The sequence below is a fragment of the Alternaria conjuncta genome, assembly GCF_024043145.1.
Source record: "Alternaria conjuncta strain BMP 0040 chromosome Unknown scaffold_13, whole genome shotgun sequence".
Lineage (NCBI taxonomy): Eukaryota > Fungi > Ascomycota > Dothideomycetes > Pleosporales > Pleosporaceae > Alternaria > Alternaria conjuncta.
In genome coordinates, this window is record NW_026250102.1 from 294,542 (window position 1) to 318,976 (window position 24,435).

General features: G+C 52.7%; 10 protein-coding genes across 10 annotated transcripts; 2 read left to right on the top strand and 8 right to left on the bottom strand.

The window, feature by feature from the left end:
* Nucleotides 1-1,101: 1,101 nt before the first annotated feature.
* Nucleotides 1,102-2,811, bottom strand: J4E85_008402 (uncharacterized protein; the record flags this gene model as incomplete). The annotated part of the gene is made up of 1 exon (XM_051472628.1): nt 1,102-2,811. The coding sequence occupies one exon, from the start codon at nt 2,809-2,811 to the stop codon at nt 1,102-1,104; it is 1,710 nt and encodes a 569-aa protein (XP_051323449.1).
* A 362-nt stretch (nt 2,812-3,173) lies between these two features.
* Nucleotides 3,174-3,424, top strand: J4E85_008403 (uncharacterized protein; the record flags this gene model as incomplete). Its single annotated transcript, XM_051472629.1, has 2 exons — nt 3,174-3,187; nt 3,238-3,424. The coding sequence occupies 2 exons, from the start codon at nt 3,174-3,176 to the stop codon at nt 3,422-3,424; spliced, it is 201 nt and encodes a 66-aa protein (XP_051323450.1).
* Nucleotides 3,425-6,793: 3,369 nt separating this feature from the next.
* Nucleotides 6,794-10,366, bottom strand: J4E85_008404 (uncharacterized protein; the record flags this gene model as incomplete). The annotated part of the gene is made up of 1 exon (XM_051472630.1): nt 6,794-10,366. One exon carries the CDS (start codon nt 10,364-10,366, stop codon nt 6,794-6,796), a length of 3,573 nt encoding a protein of 1,190 aa, XP_051323451.1.
* A 669-nt stretch (nt 10,367-11,035) lies between these two features.
* J4E85_008405 (uncharacterized protein) lies at nt 11,036-12,289 on the bottom strand (the record flags this gene model as incomplete). The annotated part of the gene is made up of 3 exons (XM_051472631.1): nt 11,036-11,396; nt 11,456-11,794; nt 11,976-12,289. 3 exons carry the CDS (start codon nt 12,287-12,289, stop codon nt 11,036-11,038), a joined length of 1,014 nt encoding a protein of 337 aa, XP_051323452.1.
* Nucleotides 12,290-12,776: 487 nt separating this feature from the next.
* On the bottom strand, nt 12,777-14,114 carry J4E85_008406 (uncharacterized protein; the record flags this gene model as incomplete). The annotated part of the gene is made up of 2 exons (XM_051472632.1): nt 12,777-12,884; nt 12,972-14,114. The coding sequence occupies 2 exons, from the start codon at nt 14,112-14,114 to the stop codon at nt 12,777-12,779; spliced, it is 1,251 nt and encodes a 416-aa protein (XP_051323453.1).
* A 566-nt stretch (nt 14,115-14,680) lies between these two features.
* Nucleotides 14,681-16,371, bottom strand: J4E85_008407 (uncharacterized protein; the record flags this gene model as incomplete). The annotated part of the gene is made up of 4 exons (XM_051472633.1): nt 14,681-15,298; nt 15,343-15,828; nt 15,874-16,144; nt 16,193-16,371. 4 exons carry the CDS (start codon nt 16,369-16,371, stop codon nt 14,681-14,683), a joined length of 1,554 nt encoding a protein of 517 aa, XP_051323454.1.
* Nucleotides 16,372-16,579: 208 nt separating this feature from the next.
* CDC21 (thymidylate synthase) lies at nt 16,580-17,632 on the top strand (the record flags this gene model as incomplete). Its single annotated transcript, XM_051472634.1, has 1 exon — nt 16,580-17,632. One exon carries the CDS (start codon nt 16,580-16,582, stop codon nt 17,630-17,632), a length of 1,053 nt encoding a protein of 350 aa, XP_051323455.1.
* Nucleotides 17,633-17,855: 223 nt separating this feature from the next.
* J4E85_008409 (uncharacterized protein) lies at nt 17,856-19,407 on the bottom strand (the record flags this gene model as incomplete). The annotated part of the gene is made up of 3 exons (XM_051472635.1): nt 17,856-19,072; nt 19,129-19,361; nt 19,403-19,407. The coding sequence occupies 3 exons, from the start codon at nt 19,405-19,407 to the stop codon at nt 17,856-17,858; spliced, it is 1,455 nt and encodes a 484-aa protein (XP_051323456.1).
* Nucleotides 19,408-20,116: 709 nt separating this feature from the next.
* J4E85_008410 (uncharacterized protein) lies at nt 20,117-21,475 on the bottom strand (the record flags this gene model as incomplete). Its single annotated transcript, XM_051472636.1, has 1 exon — nt 20,117-21,475. One exon carries the CDS (start codon nt 21,473-21,475, stop codon nt 20,117-20,119), a length of 1,359 nt encoding a protein of 452 aa, XP_051323457.1.
* A 983-nt stretch (nt 21,476-22,458) lies between these two features.
* On the bottom strand, nt 22,459-23,989 carry J4E85_008411 (uncharacterized protein; the record flags this gene model as incomplete). Its single annotated transcript, XM_051472637.1, has 2 exons — nt 22,459-23,414; nt 23,521-23,989. The coding sequence occupies 2 exons, from the start codon at nt 23,987-23,989 to the stop codon at nt 22,459-22,461; spliced, it is 1,425 nt and encodes a 474-aa protein (XP_051323458.1).
* Between the last annotated feature and the right edge of the window lie 446 nt (nt 23,990-24,435).

Below are 24,435 nucleotides of genomic sequence, written 5' to 3' on the forward strand. Positions count from 1 at the left end.
ACGAACACTACTGCTACTGCCAACGACTCTAGTACCATCTCCGACATCCCACACCCACAGTCACAGCTGCCTCGAGCGACCATACGACAAGTTCCTCTAGATGACCCTGCGCTTGTCGAAGCCAAGCTTCACGATACGCAGGCTGGATCGAGCAACATACCGTACTACGAGAATAAACTATGGCGACGAGGATAGGGTGTATGTACCGCGCTGATGATACGCACGTATTGAAGGCGCCACTTCACCTGCTGCCAGCATCCAGATGACGCAAGATCACACTCCGTTCGCAACTGCCACGCCACTCCTCGACCTATCGTCCTCTTAACACATAGGAAACGCCCACACCAACCCTCCTCCACACTCACACACTACCACATCCCACATTCTACATCCCACTTTCCAAGACGCCGAACCATACTCAAATACAACACCATGGGCTGTATACCGTCAACTCCCAAACCAACCACTGCCCACACCACTAACCCCATCCCCGTACCGAACACAAAGTCCACTAACCACCCCCGACCAGTCCGAAGAAGCCCTATTTACGATCCTCCCGAATACACGGATGCCAGTAAGCTAAGCTATAACCGCGGAAGTGGCGGGGTGTATAAGGGCGCGTCGGGGAGCGTGTATAAGAGTAATAGAGTGTCTGATGCTACGGATGTAGGGGGAGATGGAAGTGGAGGTAGTAATGGGTATAGTGATGGGCATAGTCATGGACATAGCAGTGGACATGATGGCGGGCATAGTCATGGCCACGGTGGTGATAGTGGAGCGCATAGTACTGACCATAGTGGTGGACACAGTGGCGGAGGTAGTGGCGGAGGAAGCTAAGTGCTGTGAGCGATAAGTTGTGGAAAAACGATGGAGATGGTGAGGCAGCGAGGGAATAGTACAATAGTTCTTTGTTTTTGTTATTGAAGCGAATCTGTTTCTGGGTATCTTTGCGCCGTTGCTGTTTGGCCAGCTGTGTAGCTTGCCACTGTGCTCGGTATCTGTTATGAGATCTTATAACCTCTCTGGCTGTTATGTTGCCCTTCTCTCCAAGACGTGGTGTTCTCTCTTCTTTCATGTACGACCGTACCATGACGGCTCCGCTCACCGCATCATACGAAACGGATGCCCTTCGGTGCTGAACACCCAGCTATCCAAACTCGCAACCTCGACATCCGAGAACGTGAGCCATAGGTACTTCAACGTTTCCGCAGCCCAGAAGCTCTCTTGCATATCAACCCACTTATCCTCGCCCTTTGACTTCGTATCATACACATCAGCAAGCTGTGCGTAACCAAACGGCGCTTTGCAATGCTTTTCCATAGCGGAGAAAGCTTCCCATGCCCATTCGCGATATCGTTTGTCGCCCGTTATGCGCCATGCGTAGAACAGGCTCTCCACATACTCAGGCCGGCCTTTGTATGCTGGTTCCAGTGCCCAGATACCGCTAGCCATCGCTTCGCGCTCTTGACGGGCAGTCTCTGGAATGAAGAGCGGGTCGTCGTATCCGAATTTGGGTATCCAGGCCCATGTCTCTGGGCCGATCTTGGTGGGTGTAGAGGTATACGAGTGGCGGCAGCCTTCGAGGAGCGCGAGCGCAAAGGTACGGAGGTACGGTTCGTCGTAGAGTCTGGATGCGAGGAGGATGGTACCGGGTGCGAAGCAGGCGAGATGCCCTTGCTGGTTTTCATATTCCTTGTTGTAGCGTCCGATGTACAGGTGTTGCATGTAGTGATCGGGTGCTGGCGCGGATCGGGAACTGAGGTGTTTGCGTAGGGAGTACGCCGCATCTGTAAATCGGTGTTTGTATGTGCCAAGATGGGGATCTGTTGGCGGTGCTAGGAGCGTCATTTTGACGAGATATTCGTAGTATGAATCGTGTCCACCATCCCAATGCCTCTGGCGGCCCACTGGCTCTCCTGTCATGATGTCGACAGGCGCGTCAACCATGCCTGGCCACGGTGTCTTCCACTTCGACCATACAAGTGGCGCCCACGCGTTCGTCGAGTTCTGCGTGTATGTCAAGTTGCCAGTCAATCTGGTCAAGACGCGGTTTTCGAGGATCGAGGAGCCAGTTCGCGCAGGGCCTATAGCGGGGTGTTGGTCGTAGCCGTGTTTGGTTGGGTCGTCGCTGAAGACGAAGGAAGGATCTGGCTCGCCCTGCTCTGTTTCAAAGTCGACACGAGGCCATGGCATGCCTGTGGGGGTGTCATATGCTGGAGCAAGCTTCCCCGCGAGGGTGACGGCATGCTCCAGTACTAGATCGCGTGCCTCTTCGCTGAGTACGTCTTCCGGAATGAGCCCGGTGTCATACATGTCCACAATAGACAAAAGCCCGCCCAGGTATCGTATGGTGGTCTCGAAAGGGTCGACGAGGTCCTTCGCTTCGTTGAAGTCGATGGCGAGTATGTGCTCGAGAGAATGCGCCAACTCGTCCCATAGCCCCATGAGTGCCAAAGTGCTCGCGGAGTCCACGATGAAAGCTCCCCACCCATTTCTGGATGACGAGTTGCCTCCCGACACAGGTAGGATATCGTCGCAGCCCCATGCGTTCTCCCTGTACTTCCAAAAGGTATATTTCATGGCATCCCGCACGCTCTTCGCTCGTGCCTCGTCCGCCTTGCCCGTTCCATTCCAATCCGCATGTTGTATCTGTGCGCCGAACTTCGGTATGTCCCTCTCTCGAACAGTCGGGTTCTGGAACTCCTTGATGAGGAGGTAGAGGGTGATGACGATGATGGCCGCGAGGAGCTTGAACGACGACTCGGGATTCCGCTCGAATTTGGACTTGCCCCAGCGGCGGAAGCCGGGCATAGTTAAAGAGTGGTGGAGGCCTTATGGTGCTGGCGGAGGCGCTCAAGAGGCGGGTGGTAATAGCGCGCACATCTGCCCAGGTGGTCTCAGGGTGCGGAGTGGGTGCGGAGGTGCGGCGATCGATGTTCAAGATTCCAAGCTATGAGACCATGCTTGGCTCGAACGGGATGATTATTGTGAGGTGAATGAAAGAACGGTATTCAATGCTAATGAGTGAATGTACGATTTAGTGTTTACACATGTGAGCGCTGACGTCGTGTCGCGCTCGAGTCTGAGAGCTGCTTCAGGCTTGGCGCTGAGCCCTCAGCGTCGTCATCGCGAACTTTGCGACACCAACGCGTGTGCACCTTCTCAACCTCGACATGGCTGTCTGGCAGTACGTGCGCACCCTGAGTATGTACGTGCCTACCACTAACATTGAGATAGATGGTTCAAGAACATACCGCCCAAGACGCGCATGATCATTGGCGTGGGCGTCATGGCGTACGCGGGCGCTGGCCTCTACATATCCGACAAGGCTGAGGAGAAATTTGGCCTCACTCCAACCGAGAAAGATCGAGAGCAACTCCAAGATGTGATACCTAAAATCTCAACTATCGAGAAGCGGACATAGTAATTCACCGCATCGTGTTACTATGAAATGCATTGCTTCTCAGCACGCGGCATTGCAGACCTGGTATGGAGCAACTATCTTTCCGACTCGTGGAGACGGTGAACCAAAGGCTGATGGTCCTCAACCAGATACACAGCCTCATTTTCGCCAAATAGCCTCGGCGTGTCTTGTCGTAACGGAACATCTTTCCAAAGTAATCATTACTTCGCGAATAAATTAATCATACTCGCAACGCCACACTTCTATTAGCCGTCTTTGAACCACACTCCAGAGCTTGACCACTAGACACTTAGAGGACGACGACCGAGGCTGTGCATGGTCGCGAGTATCAACACGGCATAGCGTCAGGAGACAAGACTTACCGATGAACTGCAGCTGCCTGCATGCATGGCGCAGTGCATAGGTACGACAAAATCCTACCACTTGCCCAACAGCCTTCTATCGTTCTTTTAACGCAGCCTGATTCTATTCATCGTGAGCTTTTGTCGTTCGTCGATAAGACATGCAACGTCACCTTCGTCGCATCAATGGAACCTTCACCAGAGAACGAACACCGCCAACCAACGAGACCCGGATACAGCAGAGTAATAAACGCCTGCGGTCATTGTCGACGAAGAAAGTTACGATGTCTTATTGTCTCGGCCGACACTCAAGGCCGATGTAGCAACTGCATCCGTCTAAAGAAAGAGTGCAACTTCATGTCCGAGATTGAAGCGAGGCGCAACCGTAAAGAGCGCGTGACCTTAGGAGAAGAGCGCGTGACCTTAGGAGAAGAGCGCGTGACCTTAGGAGAAGAGCGCGTGACCTTAGGAGGAGAGCTCGATAAGCAAGCCCGGGAAATCGCAACCGAATCATTGGTCAACAGCTGGAGCTACTTCCGTACAGAAGAGGCAAGAGGAAGGACTCCAGTTGGCTCCAACGCCACTGCGCCCATTCACTACTCCGAGAATGAAAGAACACGATCACAATCACCAGCAGGTAGCTTCTACCATGGCGACTCCCCGGCCCGAGATATGTCTCCCATCGGGCGGCCAGCTCACTCTACTGGTCCTGCTTTTGACATAGAAGCCTTCTTGTCTAGTCAGAAGGCCTTCATGGATGCAGAACCTTCCGAGAAAACCTCCATACCTTTAGTTCGGAGACCGCGTCGAGCTATGGAGGATACGTTGGGCTACCAGTATACCCCTCTGCTGGGCGATGAGATCCGCCTTCTCCGCATTAGCCCTGCTCCATTTGAAGATCCGTTGTCTTGTTCCTTGAAGATCGTTCCCATGGAACCGCTCACAACAACGCTCCACGAATTCCAGGCACTTTCGTACGCATGGGGTGCTGATACTCCTTCAAATCCTATAACCCTCAGCGACCTTCCTAGATCAGGCGAAGACTCATTCACTACCGCAGTGACGCAATCCTACACGTACTTAGTTCGAGACAACCTCTACGAAGCCTTGCGACACGTCCGTCTCACGGATCACTATTCGTGGATCTGGGTAGATGCTTTGTGCCTCAATCAAGATGACCAAGCCGAAAAAGGCCAGCAGATCCCCAAGATGGCTGACATCTACTCAAATGCATGGAACGTCATTGCATGGCTTGGAGGGGATGAATTTACTCCATGGAGCCTCAAGTGGGCCGTAGAACTGGTGCCAGACATCTTGAATCTCAAAACCCTCGATACCGACCTGCGAGGAGAGAACCCCAGCGAACACGTACTTCGCTCTTGGGTCGCTTTCGGTAGAATTCTGCAACGGCCGTGGTTCAAACGCCGGTGGGTTATTCAGGAAGTAGCATGTGCAAGGAGATTATCTGTGCGCATAGCCGACCATATCTTGAGCTGGCTGGATTTTGCGGATGCTGTGGAACTGTATTCGGATAACATCGACCAGATGCGAACACTATATCGCCAATCTTCGCTAAACGAAACCGCTCCTAATGCTTTGGACTGTATCGAATGTTCACAGGCTGTAGCGCTGATGACGTTCTCGCGCAACATTTTCCGAAAGTCGACGGATTCATCCATGGTCTCCAGATTGATGAACTTGGAGACGCTAGTCCTGGCAGCCTCACCTTTTGCGGTATCAGACAACCGAGATGTAGTCTACGCCTTGTTATACCTTGCGAAAGAGAAAGAACGCGTTGTTACCGCGCAGGTTACAGTACCTGATGATCACCCTGTTTTCACGTCTGATTATTCAAAGCATTCAGTAGACATCTTTGGAGAATTTGTCCGGTATAGCATAGCTACTTCAAAATCTCTGGACATCCTGTGCCGGCCTTGGGCGGATTGGCCACGCGTCCAACGTAGGATCCTTTACCAGGGACGATGTCTGCCCTCATGGATCGGAGTAGCTTCGTTCGAAGGTGCTCGTCGACGCCGCTTTCGAGCCTCTTGGATGGAAGAGTCATACGAACCTCCTTGTCGTACACGACACGTGCCACCGGAGAACCTGCTAGGTCCAGTTGGCGGTCGGGTCTACGATGCGTCTCGCGGCGTGGCCGTCCAAACTCATATAACGTCATCGGAAGAGCAGATGGCCTCTGCAATTTCAAGCAGTTCAAGTCATGAATTCGACGCCGAGCTCAACATGATGCCACCCCTGTTGCGACATCAGCCAGGATCCGACCTTGTGCTTCATGCCAGAGGCATGATATTGGGCAGAATCACGACCGTTTCCCCATCAACCACCAGAAAAGGGCTACTCGAAGACGAATGGCTTAGGACGCTTGGATGGCAGGGAACTTTGGAACAGGATATAGACGAACAGCTTTGGAGGACTCTCGTTGCGAACCGTGATCCAGAGTCAAAAGTTGCCCCTACGTGGTACCGACGCGCATGTGCGTTGGCACTTACGAAACTTGATGAGTTTGGTAATCTAGATACCACAGCCTTGATAGCCGATCCATCGCAACCAGGTACACTGGTGAACTACCTCAGACGCGTAAAAGAGGCGACGGAAAACCGGCAATCTTTCCAGTGTGAGAATAGCGACAGCGCTCAGCTAGACACCATCATAGGTTTTGGGCCGGAACACTTACGGCTTTGGGGACGAAGAGAGATGGTTTGTATTTTGTACGGATCGTCGGTGCCGGTCATACTCCGTGAGCACAAAGACCAGGACGGTACCACTGTCGCGAGACTCATCGGGGCTTGTTATGTTCATGGGCATATGGAAGGAGAACTCTTTGCTGACATGAACGAAGAGGAGATCCAGAAGAGATCGACAACGTTCAGCATTCATTGAAGTTTGCTGGACTCTTTCACAATACAAGCTAATGTACACACGAGATCAATAGATCTTCCCTCACACCACACAAAGACGACAAACAAACACCTGGTCTATGCTCTACCCGCCTCCTTCGTCACGTCTCCTACTTCCATTCCTCCGGCCACTTATCCTTATCATTACTATAATCCGGCAATTCGACGCTCTTCTTATCAATCATTCTTTTCTGTGGGAACAATTGCTCTTCGCAAAAGTTCTTCAGACCCTCCGTGTTCTTTATAGCGTACTTTTTGAGCTGGTCAAACGTTCCCAAGCTTCTCCAAAGCCTAATCTCTTTCACACTCGCATCAGTCAAGGGGGTTTCGGCAGCCCAGGTCTGAAAGGTTTTCTTGTATATGCGCTCGAGACAGCAGCGTGCGATGTGCGCCTTCATCGATAGCAACGTCTCTCCAATATCGTCAAGCAGTGGTTCTCTCATTTCAGATGGAAGTTCCTTGACCCAAATGGCGAGATCAGACTCTTGCATAACGCGAAAATCTGGGGCTTCGCCTTTGCGCCTTTTCTTCGCCCGTGCATCTGCTTCTGCCTCGGCACGCTTCCGTTTGGTCCTCGTAGCCGTATCCTCCGGTTCGTCTTCAACATCAGACTCAGACTCAAACTCTTCGTCAGAGTCAGAGAGTCCATTCAGAGCTCCAGGGTCGACATTCTCAGGCTGGGCAACCACCGGCTCAAAGCTCGAATTCACCGAGTTTCGCGCGACTGCTTCGTACAGGTAACTCTTAGGATAAAAACCGGCACTTCCCTTGAATGAAATATCACCAAGCTCCTTGACGCTCTCGTTCAGCTTCGCAATCACCTCGTCGACCTCTACTTCTTTACACCCCTTAAATATCGGATGGTTTAGCCAAACCTCCATATCCGCTTGAGACAAATCTTCGAAGCTACTGAAAAGCTTTTGGAGAACAGATTTCTGGCCCAAAGTGTCCATTGGGCGTGTATTCTCGGCGATTTTGGACGGAAGCAGATCGACGAACTCTTCAACTTGATTACTTGCCATATGCGTGAAGTTCGCAATTTCTTGGGCAAGCATGTTGTTGATCACGAGAATGTTCGGGAGCTCTGGCTGTGGAGCTGGCTGGCTTGAAGCCTTTGGATGGGTTGAAGTTTTCGACGGTTTCGACGGTTTCGATGGCTTTGAAGGCTTTGAAGGCTTTGCAGGTTCTTTAGATCCCGGAGGCCCTTTGGGTCCTAGTGGACCTTTTTGTCCCGAGGGTGTTTTTTTGGCGGTCGATACAGGCTTGCTAGAGGTCTTCTCATACTTCTTCTTCATTCGTTCCAATACTTGTTTTGGAGTGGGTCGGATGATCAGTCCGCCATCTTTCGCGTAGACGTCACGTTTGGGATTTTTATCCTCAGAACCTAGCGTAAAGACATTGATATCGCGGATCCAGATTTTAGCACGGTCTTTCTCATTTTTGAACGTCCCACCGTGTTTCACGAAGAGAATGGCTCTGTACGTGTAGTCGTTCGATAGTTCACCGATTCGTGGATCTTCTCGAACTTCTTTTGTCGCATATTTCATGAGCGTAGCGTGGTCGACCGTGGCCCACTTGATTGTTTTCGGATCTGGTTGCGCAACATTAGGTGCATCATTAGGGTCGGAGGGAGGCTGGCCAGCGTTCGCATCATCGCCTTCATCCACTCCATCGCTTGCTCTCTTCCTCTTCTGTCCATGCGCCTCTCGATGCTCACGTGGCGGCCAATGCAGTGGACTGTCTGCCAGATACGGCAGCTTCTCCATCGCATCCTCCTGATAGTAGTACCACGTCAACCACCATCTCGCGACCCCCAGATCTTGCTTCCCAGCTTCTAACATATGAGGATCGCTTGCGCGCCATTCATCGACATCCTTGTCCGTCATGTCTGCGAACTCGCCAATGAACATGCGATACAGAAGTCCACGGGCGATATTGTAGCGAGTGACACCCGCGGCATCTTGTATGACCTTCTGCGCGGTAGGATGCAAATTATTGGCCCAGATATCCACGCCTGCGTCGGATAAAGAAGCGAACAATGGTAGAGCCAGGTCCAAGTAAGTCTGGTCTAGACGTTCTGCGATAGTCTCAGAGGTCCAGGTTTGAGAGCGTTCTGTAAACGTGAAAGCATGCGCATCATTAACGTAATCTCCGAGAACCGTCGGGTTTTCGCTTTTGAAACTGCCTTTGAATACGCTGTGGAGCACCGCTCTTGATGTTTGAAGGGCAAGGCTTCTCGAATCGTCGACCTTGAGGAGGTCGTCTTTATATGTTGTGTACCACGGTTCCGAACTGTCCATCTTTAGTTGGTCGAATGCGGGTAGGTTGTCCTTGCCGAAGCCTTGAGGAAACTTGTATTCCGGATTCTTGGTAAGAACTCCATGTTTCCTTCGTTGGAAGTTGCGCGCAATGTCGTCCTGGTTGTCTTTGAACGCTTTTACAACTTCATCCAGACGGTCTCTGGAGTATGGCTCGCCTTCTTGTAAGTACACCTGGTACTGGGCACGCGTAACTCCGTCGTGCTCGTCTGGCCAGCCGTCGTCGTCGCCGTCACTATTGTCATCGTCACTACCTGGCCCATTTCTTGAGCTTCTGTTGCCACCTGGCCCAGGTGGAGCCCTCCGATTCGGATTCAAGGATGCGACCGCATCGCATAGTTGACCAGTACTAGGAAGGCCTAGGATCTGCACAACGCGCGCACTCATTTTGTACGGCAAATCGTTCTCACTCAAATTCTTGTCAGCCTCTTTTCTGATAATCTCCTGCATATCCCTGCGTGTTTGGAGCGAGTTAAATGCCATTTTTTGCGGGTGTTGCCTCCTATGTCGCGAACTGAACGCGCTGTAAAGTCCGCCCGCGTCAGTGAGAAATTTCGGGTTATCCAAGATGTACTTGAGCATGGCGTAGACCCATGGCCCACATGCTGAGCCTTCGTCACCTCGGTAGCTGTTGTTCTTAGTATCGTGAGGGACGTGTTTCAGTGTGGCTGCCGTAAATGCTCCTCGCTCTAGATCCATAACTTTGTCGTATCCGCAGAGAATCTTCCCGGCGACCCATGCAGGATGTGGTTTATGCATGTTGTGTATGTACCAATGCTTGTTAGCTTTCTGTCTCACGTCGACGTGGCCGTCTAGCCATCTGGCATCATTTCTCTCCTTGTCGATTACCATGAAACCCCAATGAGTGCCACCGGAAGGAGTCATCTCAGGCTCACTTTCTTGTTGCACTTCCGTGTTGCCATTTGGGTCTCCTTCTTTGTTGGCAACCAGCACCTCAGCTTCTTTGGAAACCTCTTGCCTCCTAGCAACCTGCTCTTCCTCTCCTGTCTCCCCTTGTTCTTTAGCTTTCGCGGCTTTAGCTCTCCATCTTATGATCCTTTTCGCTGTGCGCTCATCAGCCATACCATCTGTCACAGGTACAACAATCCATCGATATTCCTCTTGCTGCATAGCTTCGTACATTGGCTTCGATAGAACATCCTGTTTGAATCGGTCTTTGTCGTCAATGCATAAGCCAACACGAGCAAGTAGACTGCCAGCACTTGTTGGTACAAAGAGAATATCGGTTCGTTTCTTTTGTACAAGAGTTAATAGGGCCATAGCCAACTCTAACTGGTGACCTTCCAGCCAACTATGATGAGGGTCCGTTCTCGCGGTTGCAACGATGTTGACAAAATTCTCCATTGTGACTGCAAGAGAATTCCCTAGATGAGGGTAGTCGATATATATTCGTTTTGTCCATGTTTTGATCACATCTTCGTTGGTTTCTGGCACGGGTGCGACTGGTGCAGCTGGAGCAGCTGGAGCTGGGGCACCTTCGCCATTATCGTTACTGGCCAGCGGGCCCTGTTCGCCGTCTGTGGACATGGCAGTCGCACTATGATCATTCGCTGTGGTATAAAGGTAGATAGATTGCTCAGGCTTTGGACGTTCACAAACACGGGTTGCGCTTGAAGAGGATATGTAGCATCTTCCCCGAGTTCTTCGAACAAAGCCGAAGACACTTGCAAAAAGGATGCGGTGCAATGGACAAAGACACCAAGGTAGATAGCAACGCCCTTTGTCGAGTATCGGACGACACCATCATTGTCCGAGTCTCTTTCACGTCCGTTTTGGGATGGCAAGTGTGGTCAGCTTATCTAGTGGTTAGCGAAGACATGATGTAAGGCAAAATTGGAAGCGGCAGTGAACGTCGTAAATCGCCAATAACGTATTTGGTGAACTATGTGATCTATCTCAAGGAGCGTCAGCTATAAGACCATATTGACAGCGGGTGTACTGCGATACCCGAGAAATGGGCTCAATACCGATCCATGCTGCCGGTAAATCTGATAGTAGCTTTGTCACACCCGTCTACCTCCATTGTCTTGCCGGCTCTGGCGGCACAACATCTCCCTCCCTGAGCAGATTCGCCGGATCCGTGAACGGGTTTGCATGCGCTTCCAGGTCCTCAGGCGATCCTTGCGACGTCGCGATCTTGGGCTGCTGACTGCTGGGGTTGGGAGTACCGTCTATGAACGTGAGACCGAAGTTGTTCAACGGAACGGGCGTAGCATTCGCACCGAGACTCGAAGAAGGGAAGTCGCGAAGGTTTTGTTGGGCGGGGGTAAGAGAAGAAGCGCCGCTGAGATCGTCTAGTCGCATCGACTGTTGCGCATCGGTCTTGCGGTTGATGTATGCGGCAGCGAGCGCGAAGCCGAAGTAGATAGCCATGCTGTTACTGATTAGCTTACTTCCCCAACATCACCAGCCATGTGTTAACGTGAAACTTACCAAACCGCTCCCAACATGCCCAAAACCTCACAACCCCGTTCAATTCCCTTTGCCCATCTACTCCACCTATCCAACGTATACATCGTCTTATCGTATTGCCAACACGAATCCTTAGTGTGAGTCACACTGTGGCTCAAACTATAATCGACCTTGCTACTGGGGAAAGTGTTCATCCAAACCGTGCCCAAAGCGACCAGCACGAAGTAGACGGCGAGACAGGTAGACCAGAGCATGCCAGCTCGGTTGGAGATGCGTGCGGAGCGGTAGTGGCTCCGAAGGAGGAGGAGGAGATCGACGACTAGGAGGAGCGGGTTGAAGATCAGGATTGCTATGATCGTGCTGCGAGGGTGTTGGTTAGCATATCTTCGTAGATGGGGAAGTACGATAGAGAGACAAAACTTACAAGACCCCTCCCCTCTCTTTCCCACTCAAATACTCGGGCCCCATCAGCCCCGGGTCCGTACTATTAATCCCAACATCCATCCCATGCCAGAACCTCTCGCGATCCACATTCGCATACAGTACCGGCAACGTCTTCACGACCTCAGTCAACACAATCCCATACGTATCCCCGTATATCCCATACTTGGTGAAGTCAAAGTCGCTACCGGCATCCACATTCAAGCATTCGACTTCGCTTTGGGGGGAGGCGAGTAGACGGTGGGCCATGGCGACGCACAAGCCGAGTTGCGCGACGGCGAAGAGGATGGAGAGGAAGAGGAGGATGTCGGTTGCGAGGCCGGTGCGGGAGGGCCAGCGGGTGGAGCGGGAGTGGGTGAAGAGGGTGATGCAGGAGCGGGCTTCCTTGAGGGGGGTAGTGCGCGGGGGCGCCATGATGGCGTTGCTAGTGGTGAGAGGTTTGTAGTCTGGTGTCGTTTTTGTTAGTGCTGGGTGACTGAAGTATTTCTCTGAAAATCGAGAGGAGATGGAAGGTGAACAGGACAGGATTATCCATCCCTCAATCTCTCAGGGTCTGTGGTGTCGTCGTCTGGTAGCGGTACAGTGAGTACCATGGGCGCGACGCCGGAAGCGAGGGGGAGCCATGATAGCATCTTCAAATGTCCTTGGGCAAAATAGGCTGATGGCGTCTTCAGGAAGGAGCGACGACGGTTGCGCTACCGATAAACCACGTGATGCGAACGAGGAAAGAGCGACCGGTCGGAAAGGTATCAACTTGAATTGGCAACTACATAGAAACATTGATCGGGCTCGGGGCTTCGCAGGGGGTGTACATGCTTGCGTAAAGCAAAAGGACAAAAAGGGCTCATGACAGGGTAACAAGGAGATTAAGATCGTAATCAAAAGAGGTATTGCAAGTTGTTTACATGCGGCTGCGATAGGGCCTAGGGACAGCCGGCTGGAAGAGCCTATCCGGCAGCCTGTTTCCATACTGATCGAAGCGGTAGTCCTCCTTTTGTTCAATCCACATCTGCCCAGCAAGTTAGCCTTGTGCTAACAGCTAGAGCTTGCTACCGTAGGGGCGGGGCGGGTAGCCAGCAGTGTTGTAACCACTCACCTCGCGGTCGGCGTAGTTCCTGTCCAACGGCACTGGTTGTGGATTTAGTATTTCTTCGTCGCCAAAGCCCGCGTCTCCTTGGAACCTACGCGAATAGTGCGCTGCACCAATGGGTTGCGGGGCGCCGTATTCGGCGTACGCAGGGGCTCGAGGGCCGTACTGACCTGGGCGTTGGGCGCGCGCGTTGCTCTGCATCCAGGAGTCGCGCTCGGGGAGACGGTCCTCGTACGATTCAGGGCGGCGGCCGAGGGGCTCGGGGAAGCGCGGGTTGTAGGTGCCTTGAGTCTCGATGGGGTACTGAGAGCGGTAGTGGTCTTCCTGCTGGTAGCGCTCGTCGTAGTGGGTCTCGTAGCGGCCGTCACGACCTTGTTGCTCGAAGTGGACGTCGTGACGGGGAGCAGGGCCGCGGTCGTCGAAGTGCTGGGGTCCGCGCTGGTGTTCGTCGATGTACACGTCGCGACGCTCTTCGTAGTGAGCTGGGGGCTGACGGTCGCGCTCAACCCAGACATCGCGGTGCTCCTCTACGTGTCGCGGCGGCGCGCCATCACGCTCGACCCAGACATCCCTCTCGATGTGCGTCGTGTGGGTGGGCTGGGCCTGAGGCTGGGGCTGGGGAGGTTCCTGATGGATGTCGATGTCGATGTGCGTCTCCTTGGTGGTGGCCTTGGGCTTCTTGGGCTCCTCGACTGGCTCCAGAGCAGTCAGGTAGCCGATGACCTCGCTGAGACTGGAATGCGCGATGGCGAGCTCCTTCTCCCGGTTCTCGAGCTTCTCCTTCTCGCTGAGCAGCCAGTAGACGCGGTGCCGCATGCCGATGCGGCGGCCGTCCTCGACATCGCCGGCGACGCGTTCCGTGTGCGGCGTGATGTTCTCAAGGGCGCCGCGCACGTCGCGCATGCATCCGTAGACCCACTTTGACTTTTCCGGGTTGGCCTCGAGGATGTCGTGGATCTCGCGGATGGACAGCAGGCGTCGCACTTCGTCGAGGTCGGATCGGACGCGGCCAATGATGCGCACGTAGACGGCGTTGGAAGGGCCAACGTCGCGGACGCGCTTGGCCTTGGTGAGGAACTCGGCGAGCTTGTAGGCACCCCCAAGGGCACCGGCGGCAGCACCGAGCGTGAGGATCTCTCCTTTAACCATGACGGGCGGTGAGGTGGCAGCTGCTGGGAGCTACCGGCTTGGTGAGGGTGGTGTTCAATTGAGTGAAAGGGTGCCTGCGTCTCTGCCTGTACCTGGCGCGAGCATCCCGCGCAGGTTCAACCGGCGTGGAAAGTGGGGATAGGCGCTTTGGTGAGGTGTGAAGAGAGCAGAGTTGTTGTCGCTCAGCTACTCAGGGCAGCATTGACAGGGGCCGTAGCTGTTTAGTGTTATTCGGGGGCTGGGTGCTAGCCACATGGAGGCGCTCTAGCCTGCAGCTCGTCACTCCTCGCGACCAACCCGAGGTCTGAACTCCCCCAGAGCTCCACCCACGAACATGTGGCTTCCATCGCTTGCAACCGACGAGCTGATCGTGTTCATGGCGGAGATCCAGAGCGGTGAGGACACACGCTGGCCTCTCCCAAAAACTGCCATTTGTCTGCGGTAAACAACATCTCCACGTCTTGTTTACTCCGTCCTGATACGCGCCTGGATCATCCCAGCTCGCCATGTCAGCTCCACTCGACAACGCACCGACCTGCCTGAAACTTGACACCCAAAACCTTGCTTTATTTACCGTATTTCGCAATGAACGCGCGAACTTTGGGGTCGCTCAAACTCAATTCACTGCCCTCTGCATCCAGCAGCTCGCGGTCCTTGTTCTCCAGCTCCATCTCCATCGCCTTCAACTGCTCGTCCAGTTCCGGATTTGTCAAGCTAGCCTGGTGGAATGGTGCGTGCTTATATAGCGCACTCAAGATCGCCCTCAGGTCGGTATCTGCTTTGCTTGTTCGTTCGGCAATTACATCATGAGCCGACGTCGCCGTGGATTCGTAGTGGCTCTGCAGCTTCTTGCCTCGCTCAAGCTGGGCTTGTTGCAGAGTATCCTGCAGGCTTTCAATGTTGTCGTGACTGAATGATACGCCCGCATAACGAAGCGCGTCTTGCAGTGTGACCGGGAGGTCGAGCGACGATGTAGGCTTGAGCTTCACCATGGGTGTAAATGCCGACGTGTCAGACCTCATGCGCTTCAATACCGGCGTTCCAACCGGTGGGTGTGTCTCCGGTATACGCTTCGCTGCTGCTGCTTGGACGTGCGCGAGTGCTTGTTGAAACTCATCAGTGTCCTTTGTGCCTGTGGTGACTATGCTGAGACGTTTGCCCATATACTCGAGCGTTGAGAGCACCTGATATGTTAGCAACAGTCCGGTGACACTTGAGAGGTACTCACATAGTTTAGCCAAGCGGTTCGTGCCTGTGTTCTGTCCCTATCCTTGCGCTCCTTCATCTCAGTCATCGGCTTGCGTATCTCATGCTCGACAACCATTTCAGCAACAGATGCAATCTCGGAGTGAAGCTCTTCCAGCTCGGCCTGGAGGGCGGCCTTTCTCTCTTTGAGGCTGTCCTCTGCTTCCTCCGCAAGGCCGTTCTGGAAGTCACCAGATGCATTGGTAAGGAATACAGTGTCGACGCGAGCTTTGATCTCCGCTGCGCGGAAAGAGATAATGGCCTTGCACCACTGCTCCATCGACTTCTCGTCCTCGCTGACTTCAGGCTCGGTGACAATCTGCGATACCAGCTTAGGAAGTCGGCTCAGAATCTGATCGTCTGACGCAAAGCGCTCCGATAGGTAACCCTTCAGTGTTGACTTTTCCGAATCAATCTCTCGTTGGGCGTCGGTCATCTGCTCCGTGACCGATGCAACGACATCGTCAACCTACTTGAGTTAGCGAAGAAGCATCCATGGTGATTTGACACTTACAGAGACGTCTAGTCGAGTCTTTTCCTGGCCCTCCTTCCTTCTTCGCTCGTTCCTTGCATGCTCAACATCCAAGTTAGGCTTATCGAGAGCTTTAAGCTTCATCAACGCATCTTTCTGAGTCTCCAAAACTCTGCATTGCTCTTCGATCGCAGTAGTAGAGCTCTTCAGCGATTCAATTGCTGCAGCGATTTCGTGGTCCAAGATAGGTCGGACGGGCTCACCCTCGCTTTCGTACTGGTGTAAGAGACCCTTCTTCTTCAAAGTCTGGTACCTGGAACTTCAATTAGCAAATACCAAAATAACTAAATTTTGTACTTACAGCTCTAGCTCTTCCTTGCTCAGTAAAGTGTCTTCGTGGAGGTACTCGTCGACCCACGCCGCAGCTTCGTGCTTTGTATCCGCATCCTCGAAACCCAGAAGAATGTTGTCGAGATCTACCTTGAGGCCTCGCTCCTCCACCACATTCAGCAGATGGTGAGCTGCTTGTTCTTCTTCCATACTCCCCACTTCTGATTCGTGTTCTTGCGGTGTGGGTGTTTTGTGGCAGATGCGAAAGCAGTTAGGTCAGCGACATTCGATACGGCGCGCCACACGACCCACTCGCGCAGTCGCGGTTCACGGCACCCTTCGTGCCTTCCCAACGCGCTCGCGACTTGAACTTTGACTCAACACTACGCCCATCCAAACACCCCACTAGACCACGAGAATGCCTCCCACCGCCCTTGAACCCGTGATAACCCCCGAGCCTGCCAAAGAAACGGCCAAAGAAGCCTCCATCCAACCCACCCCACTACCCACCACCGCCATGCCATCCAGCAACCCCACCCACGAAGAACACCAATACCTCTCCCTGATCCGCGACATAATCCAAAATGGCGAGCACCGGCCCGACCGAACCGGCACCGGCACCCTCGCCGTCCCCTTCCCCCCACAAATGAAATTCGCCCTCTCGCGCCCATCCAGCGACCCAACACAACCACCCACGCCCATCCTTCCCCTCCTCACCACAAAACGCGTCTTCCTCCGCGCCGTAATAGGCGAACTCCTCTGGTTCGTCGCGGGCAGCACACACAGCAAATCCCTCTCAGAAGCAGGCATCAAGATCTGGGACGGAAACGGCAGCCGCACCTACCTCGACAGCGTCGGCCTCTCCCACTACGAAGAAGGCGAACTAGGCCCCGTCTACGGTTTCCAATGGCGGCATTTCGGCGCTGAGTACAAGGGACATGCGGAAGACTACACAGGCCAGGGTGTCGACCAACTCGCTGAGATCATCGATAAGCTCAGGAATAAACCGTATGATAGACGGATTATTCTGAGTGCGTGGAATCCGGCGGATATTAAGAAGATGGCGCTGCCGCCTTGTCATATGTTTGCGCAGTTTTATGTTAGTTTTCCGGGACATAAACAGGGGGAGGAGAGACCGAGAGGCGTGTTGCATAGTTTGCTGTATCAGCGGTCTTGCGATATGGGCTTGGGGGTTCCGTTTAATATTGCGAGTTATGCGTTGCTGACGCATATGCTGGCGCATGTGTGCGATTTGACACCAGGGACGTTTACGCATACCATGGGCGATGCGCATGTTTATCTGGACCATGTGGATGCGCTCAAGGTGCAGTTGGAGCGGGAACCAAGAGACTTCCCGGAACTGAAGATTAACAGGGATATTGGGGGCAGTATAGATGGGTGGAAGGCGGAGGAGTTTGAGGTACTGGGGTACAAGCCGCATGCGAGTATTGCGATGAAGATGAGTGTGTAGGATGTATACAATGTGTGATGAATGTAGGAGCATGTCTCCACCACATGCTTTTGCATTGATACTGTGCGTTTGCACGCCTGCCATACTCATTCTAACATGCAGACACGCTTTGAACGCTGCAAACCCAGCGTAAATACATTATACGCACGAAAAGAGGAGCATGATAACCAACCTAACCCTCTCACCTCCAAACTCCCCATCTACCCCCACCACCCCCATTCCCCTACGAAGGCATCTCCTGCGGGTCACTCTTCGGCCCATGATGATGCGCATACTTCACACTAGCCGGCAATTCACTCCTCACAGTATCCGAATCCTGCACATCCACATGCTGTGCATCGACATACTGCGGCGGCACAGCACCATACATGCTCTCTCTGTTATACGGGCTCTTCTCTCCGTTCGCAAGCTTCGTCGCCTTCCTCTTACGCCACCAGAAGGCCGCAAAGCCGATTAGTGCGAGAGCAACGAGGCCGCCGATTACCGGTCCTGCTATCCATGCTTTGCTCGGGGAGGAGGAGTCGTTGTTGTCTTTACTAGCTCCAGATGATGAGGAAGGCGACGAAGAAGGGATTTCCGCGTCGGTAAGTACAGCGTAAGTCGCGCCTGGCTGCTCGCTAATCACACTCGTCGTGTTCTGGAGGTAGCAGTTGTTGAATCCGCCCTTCAACGTCGAGTCGAAGAGAATGGCTTTACATCCCACGTTCTCCTCGGCACAAGCATCCATACACGCCGTAATATTTTGCGAATGCAAACTCGTAATATTAGTCCCCGGGTTCAACCTCCCACAGTGCACTTCAAAGCCCTTTGCATCCGGCGTGCCCGCCGCCGCGGTATACGATTCCCTATCTGGACATTTCGTATCGATCTGATCGATCTGCGTCATAACTGCCGAGTGAAAGAGAATAATTCCCGCGCCTACGTCCAGGCTATCAGTGTATCCAGAATCATCGCCCGTCTTGAGAATGCAGTTGGCGAAACCGATTACCATAGTCGGGTTCCAGGATACAGCTGTGCAGAGCGGTTGCTGATCGACGCATATCTGCATGCATTCATCGAGGGATTCGGCGTGGTAGAACCATTGATAGTTGTCCTCGAGATGTGGATACCCGTCAAAGTCAGCTACGTTTGCTTTGATCATCTGTCCGCAGTGCGTTGTGTATTGCATGCCGTGAACGCCGGGGAGGGTGTTGGTGGAAAGATCCTCGTGCGGACATGTTTCGTCGAAGCCTTCCATTTCGCTCCTCTCGATGAGGGCGGTGTATCGGTGGGGGTTTGGTTCGAGGAGATCGACGGTCGCGCTGCTGTTCTTCATGTAGCATATGTTGTCGGGGTCTACCCAGAGGACGCCGAAACATCCTCCGCCGGGGCCCCAGAACCGTGAGCAGTGTTCTATGCATTCTGCGAAGCTGTCTAGTTGGATGGCTTCGGTTGGCGCGTCTGATGTCTGTTAACTCTGATCCCTCTTGAAGGATATCGCGTGATCTGCTGCTTACCATTATTGCGTATGTTTTGATCACAGTATGTGGTGTAGTTGGCGCCGTTCAGTGTCGTAAATGGGAAGCCGCATCTTGCAGCACTATATTGCCGTGCTTCGAGGGCGCGATTTGGTACATATTCTACTAGACCTGCTCTTGTATCAGTAAGCGTCTTGTTTACTACCACATCATCTCCACACTTGCAAACATACTTGTAGGTGAAGCAAACGTCGTAGTCGCTAGCATCAGAGCTAATGAACTCCACATCCTCACGTCCAGGATATTAGTATACCCCATAGTCGAAGTCCAGTGCTTGTACAACAGTAGGGAACGCGACAACACGAGATCCGGGGATCGTGAGTTTACGATACAAGGCTAATACAAGGTTAAACCAACCTGTACCGATCAGGCACGTTTTGCCAATAGTAAGCCATGGGGCGAAGTACATCGGTTATTGAAATTGCAACTAAGGCCTCCAATACATGGCATCATGATGGGGGCCAGAAAGTCTTCCTGTAAGACAATGCACCTCATGTTAGAGGTGGGATTCCGTTGAATCCTACAGCATGGCTTGAGGGCGCAGTTGCAGGGCGTTTGCAGGGGTTGGGGAGTATGGTCCACTTTAACCAACGAACGCACCAATGGCGGATGGCCTCGTCGGCGAGCTAGAGAAGGCGCACTGCGCCTTGCGGAGAACAACAACTGCGCACAAATGTTGATGTACGAAGTCGGTATATGTGCTTACATGGGATATTCTAGGCATTGCTGTATGTTTTCTGCCCACGTGTAGAACCCTTTAGGAATACGCTCTTCGTGTACTAGCAAAGGAACGTTGCTCTTATCGAACTAGCCTTTTGGTGTCACATGTGCACAGCTTCAAATCCTCGATTATTGCACAACAAAGGTTTGTAGTACAAGATTGACTGTAGAAGTAGTAGCGCTCCGACTCGCTAACAAATTGATACAACGACGGTAAGGCAATAGACTTTGCGGAACGACCGTTGAACTAACTTCCACTGTAGTACGACACCGTAGTTCTGAACGTATCCGTAATCGTCTCCAAAGTGTGAGTATGACAACCTTCCGATACCTCCACACCATCAAATCGATCCTTAATCCAAGCAAGATAGTCATGAACTGTAACCATCGAAGCACCCAAGTGATCGACCTCCGGGTACAAAAGTAGCGAAACACGAGACTCTGGGAAAGCGCTGCAAGTGCGGTTGAAGTCGCTCCTGGTGTTGACTGCATACACCAAAGCATCGGCGTTGCCCTGAACGACAAGCATAGGTCCAGCGAGAGCGTGAGGACCAGCGCCATTATAGCGCCTTTGCCACTCGACAACATCTGGATGCTCGTACCAAGTGACCTTCTTGAACATCTGTGCGCTGGTGAAGTTGCCGTATAATGCGTTTGCAACAAGAATACAGCCTTGATCCAGGAGTGGAAGGAGATCGAGAGCGGCATCTGTAAGGTAGTTTTCAAGACGAAAGGTGTCTGGAAAGAGCAGTGCGAGCGATTGCAGAAGTAAGATGGCGTTGGCACCACCGAACGGCCCTCCATTGGCTCGTCGGATAGACTCAGGGAAGAGGTCAAGAGGACGGAGTGCGGGAGAAGCGGAGACAGAGCCTAGGAGCTTTCCTGCCTTCTGCAGCTCTTCTTGGTCGGGCATCGCAAGCCGCTCGTTGGTTCTCCAAGCTGTCATGCCACCTTCACTGTGGCCGACGACTACGTATTCCTTAGAGAGTAAGTCGCCGAGAACCTTGCGGGCGGCAATTAACCCATATACGGCGTCAGCTGCGTGCAAGAAGCCCGCCTCGTACATGAATCCTTGAGCGATATCTGAACCTTGACCCGAATAGTCGGGCGCAATGACAGCATACCCAGCAAGAGCAAGAGCATACGGGCCCCTCCATTCATAGTGCAAGTCTTTGTTGTTGGAGGGTGCACAGTTCCGAATTCTACCAGCTGTGCCATGGGTCCAGACTATTGTATTCAGTGGCTCGTCCCGGTTCGGCTTGCTGTACGGCAACAGCACGAATCCAGTAGCCGGAATAGGGTTTCGTTCAATGTCTTCGGTCATGTACATGAAGCGCGCAAGAGACATGCCGGTTGGCGCTGTGAATTTTGTGTTGCTGTCGTTGCGTGAGACTTGTTGCCATCGCAGCAGGGCGCCTGGCTTTGCTCCAGTGGTGTTGATCGGGGTGGTGTAGAATTCGTCTTGCGTTACGTTCTTCGACACCCACCCTGAGGACTCGCGGAGGAGGGCTCCTTTGAATGCCGTCTGGCAAGCGGAGTCGCATGACTCTTGTGCGCGGCTGGTTCCAAGGAGGAAAGCTATGAGATGGGTGAAAGAAAGTCTCATTTTGAAGAATGGATAAGTGGAAGGAATGACTTTGCTGATGCCCAGGTGGCATTGGAGGCTACATCATGGCCCTATATAACATTTCAATTGACACAGCATCGATATCGACTCGAAATGTGCCGACCATACTGAGGTCAGGTGCAAGTATGCACTAGACACAAAGTGCCGGCGGTACTTCTCGTTTGATCTAGTGGTATGCACGCCATTGCGCAAGCAAAGAACAGCCGAGAGACGTACCCGGATAACGTCGTTCTTAGCCTTCTTCCGATGCGGCAAACTGGATCTAAAAGGTCGATGTACGAAGTTAGTGTATGTCTTGCACGCAGTTCGTACATACATAGGAGATTCTACCCTTGCCAGATACCCCATATTTCGGACCAAATGTTTCACTATGCTCTATACGGGTACTCTCTCGACTGATGCGGCTGAAATTTTACGTATCATGTATACCGAGTATACGCAAGTTGATTGCTCAGCCAGGTTCAGACTGTGAAGGCACCGGCTGAAGATCTAATGTGTTTGCGCCTACCTGGGTACGAAACAATGGAGTCTGCCTTTGACTCAGACTGTGGTCTGATCCTGATGCGTGCCTACGACGCAATGGCACTTCTATCCCAGTAACGTGGCGCCCCTGCGCGACTTTGGAAGAAGAGAATTGGCAAGAAACCATCGGCCTTGACCACAAGCGAGCATATACGACGGCCATGAGGTCGCGTAGAGATGTGCAAGCTCTGGAAGAACTCATCTACTACAGAAAGTTTCTCTCAGATAGCGTCGCTGAGAGATCATCAGCACCATGTAACTTAGCGGATCTTCGAGGTCGTAACGACTTTGCTACGACGCGTGTACACAAGAGTACGGTGCATAGATGTGCACCACTGGCTCGGGTGTGCTTCGCGCCGTGACAACGCGTCCTTGCCCACCTAGGTAGCGCCATTAGACGTCGCTCGGAAAGGAGCAAAACTTCCAGCAGTCTTGATTGGTCACGAATACTCCTCTTCATCGAAATCGCCAAAGATCCAATGCTCTTCGAGCCTCGTTCGTTCTTCGTTCGACTCAGCTGCCTCAAGCGCGGCGGCCTTGAGCTTTCGTGCACGCTGTCTAGTCTCTTCGTATTGTTCTAAGGGTACCCAACCCTCCGGGCCGATGCCAACAACATCCCTACAGGTCTGGAGCTGCTCGTCGGCTTCAACCTGCGCAGAATGCAGACGCTCACACTCGGCTACCTCGTTTTCTGTGAAAGAAATCGGGCAAGGAACCTTCGAATCGCCTCTTGCGCTCGATTGTGGGGCAGTAATACTCGACCAGTTCTCCGTTAGATAGATGAGGTCCGCTTTCAGTGTCACATTATCGCCTTCCCAAGGTTCACTCGCGTGATCAAAGAGTTTTCGCCTCACGACGCTGAAGTCGTGGGCTAGGGCGTCGTAATGAACCGAGTTTAGCTGTGCAGTCTTTGCAATATAGTAGTAGTGCAGTTGACGCCGTCGTAGGAGCACGGCCTGCTCGAATTGTTCCCTCTCGCCTAAGTCGTCAAAATTGGGTGGTAATTCGGGCACTTCAAGCGATTCTGAAACGGCGTCACCGTAATTCTGGAGGCTATTTGGGATACCGCACTGCAGGAAAAGCGGGCGTATCGCGCAGTGTTGCCAGTCAAGTAGACTCGTGATCTCAAGTTTATCCGAGACGATTATATTGTTTGGTTGCAGATCGGGATGTCGTAGTGTCGGCCGGGCAAGAACTTCGTTGTCATGCGGAATGAGATAAGGCGCAATTTGTAGGTATTTCTCCAGGCTGTCAAGATGATCCGAGGGTGATTGCTTTTGATAGTTGTAGATCTCTCGCCACATATGTTGGAAGGGGTGAAGCGGACGGCCGAACTTCGTCAGATATGCGATCTCTTTCTTGGCTCCGGCGACGAGTGCCGCTGCTGGTTCTGTATCTTCGGAAGTATTAGCTGAGATTGCTGGAAGAGAATGAGGTATTTTGCAGCAGATTATCGATAGGATAGCGGAGCTGACTGAGTGAAGGGAAGAGCTAGCACGTACATGGTCCGCGATGAATCTGGATATCGCCCCGCTTCCCATACCACATGCGGAGCGTTGTATCCGGGCCAATGCAAAAGTCGCCATCGCGGTCAAATTTAGCGATGGGAACATCGACTTTACTGAATCCATCTGGCAGATCCTTAGTGTGATACAGACTGCCGCTTGCCGGAAACTCAAGAGCAAACAGTTTCGACTCCAGCTCTACAAGTTTAGCGACAACAGTAATCCTAGCCCTTTCAGGCAGGTTATACCATACATCACCCAAGTTCGTGCCCCGGATGAACTCCATGAAAATGAATTCGGTACCAGCAGCGTTCTCCGCTGTAGCTGAGTAGCTGTAGATCTTGGGGACAGGTATACCATGTAAACGGAGAAAGTCCATCGTCGCGACTTCGCTGGCTACGACCAGGTGCTTCGGCTCTGTAACCGGATAAGGGATGCGTCCAATAAACTGGAAGCCGTCACGCATCGTGATCAGAAAGGTTCGGTTGAAACCCCCTTCAGCTAGTTTTTCGAAGGAAGTCACGTCTTCTACGTTTTGATTGACAGCTGCGGCCGCCAAGCGCTTGAACTCCGATACATCGAAGTCACGTCTTCGTTCCGAGTGCTTCGAGGCATCATTCCAACTTCAGTCCATAGTCAATATGAGCAATGGCTTTGATAGAAGGGTTTGACAAACATCCATCGCCCTGATGTGTATTCAAATAGCTTAGCGGACTCGTCCGTTGAGTAGGAAGCCAGAGAACGAGCCGGATTTGAGCAGAAACTTCCAGCGCTTGGGATTTGTACGGTCTGTGGGAAAAGACGACAGAAGCCACCTGTGATAAGGCGATCACTTGTGTTCCGATAGAACGCCATAAGACAATCGCGCAGTGGAATGGCATAGCGCGAGGGTAAGGATTCAGTCGCTGCAGC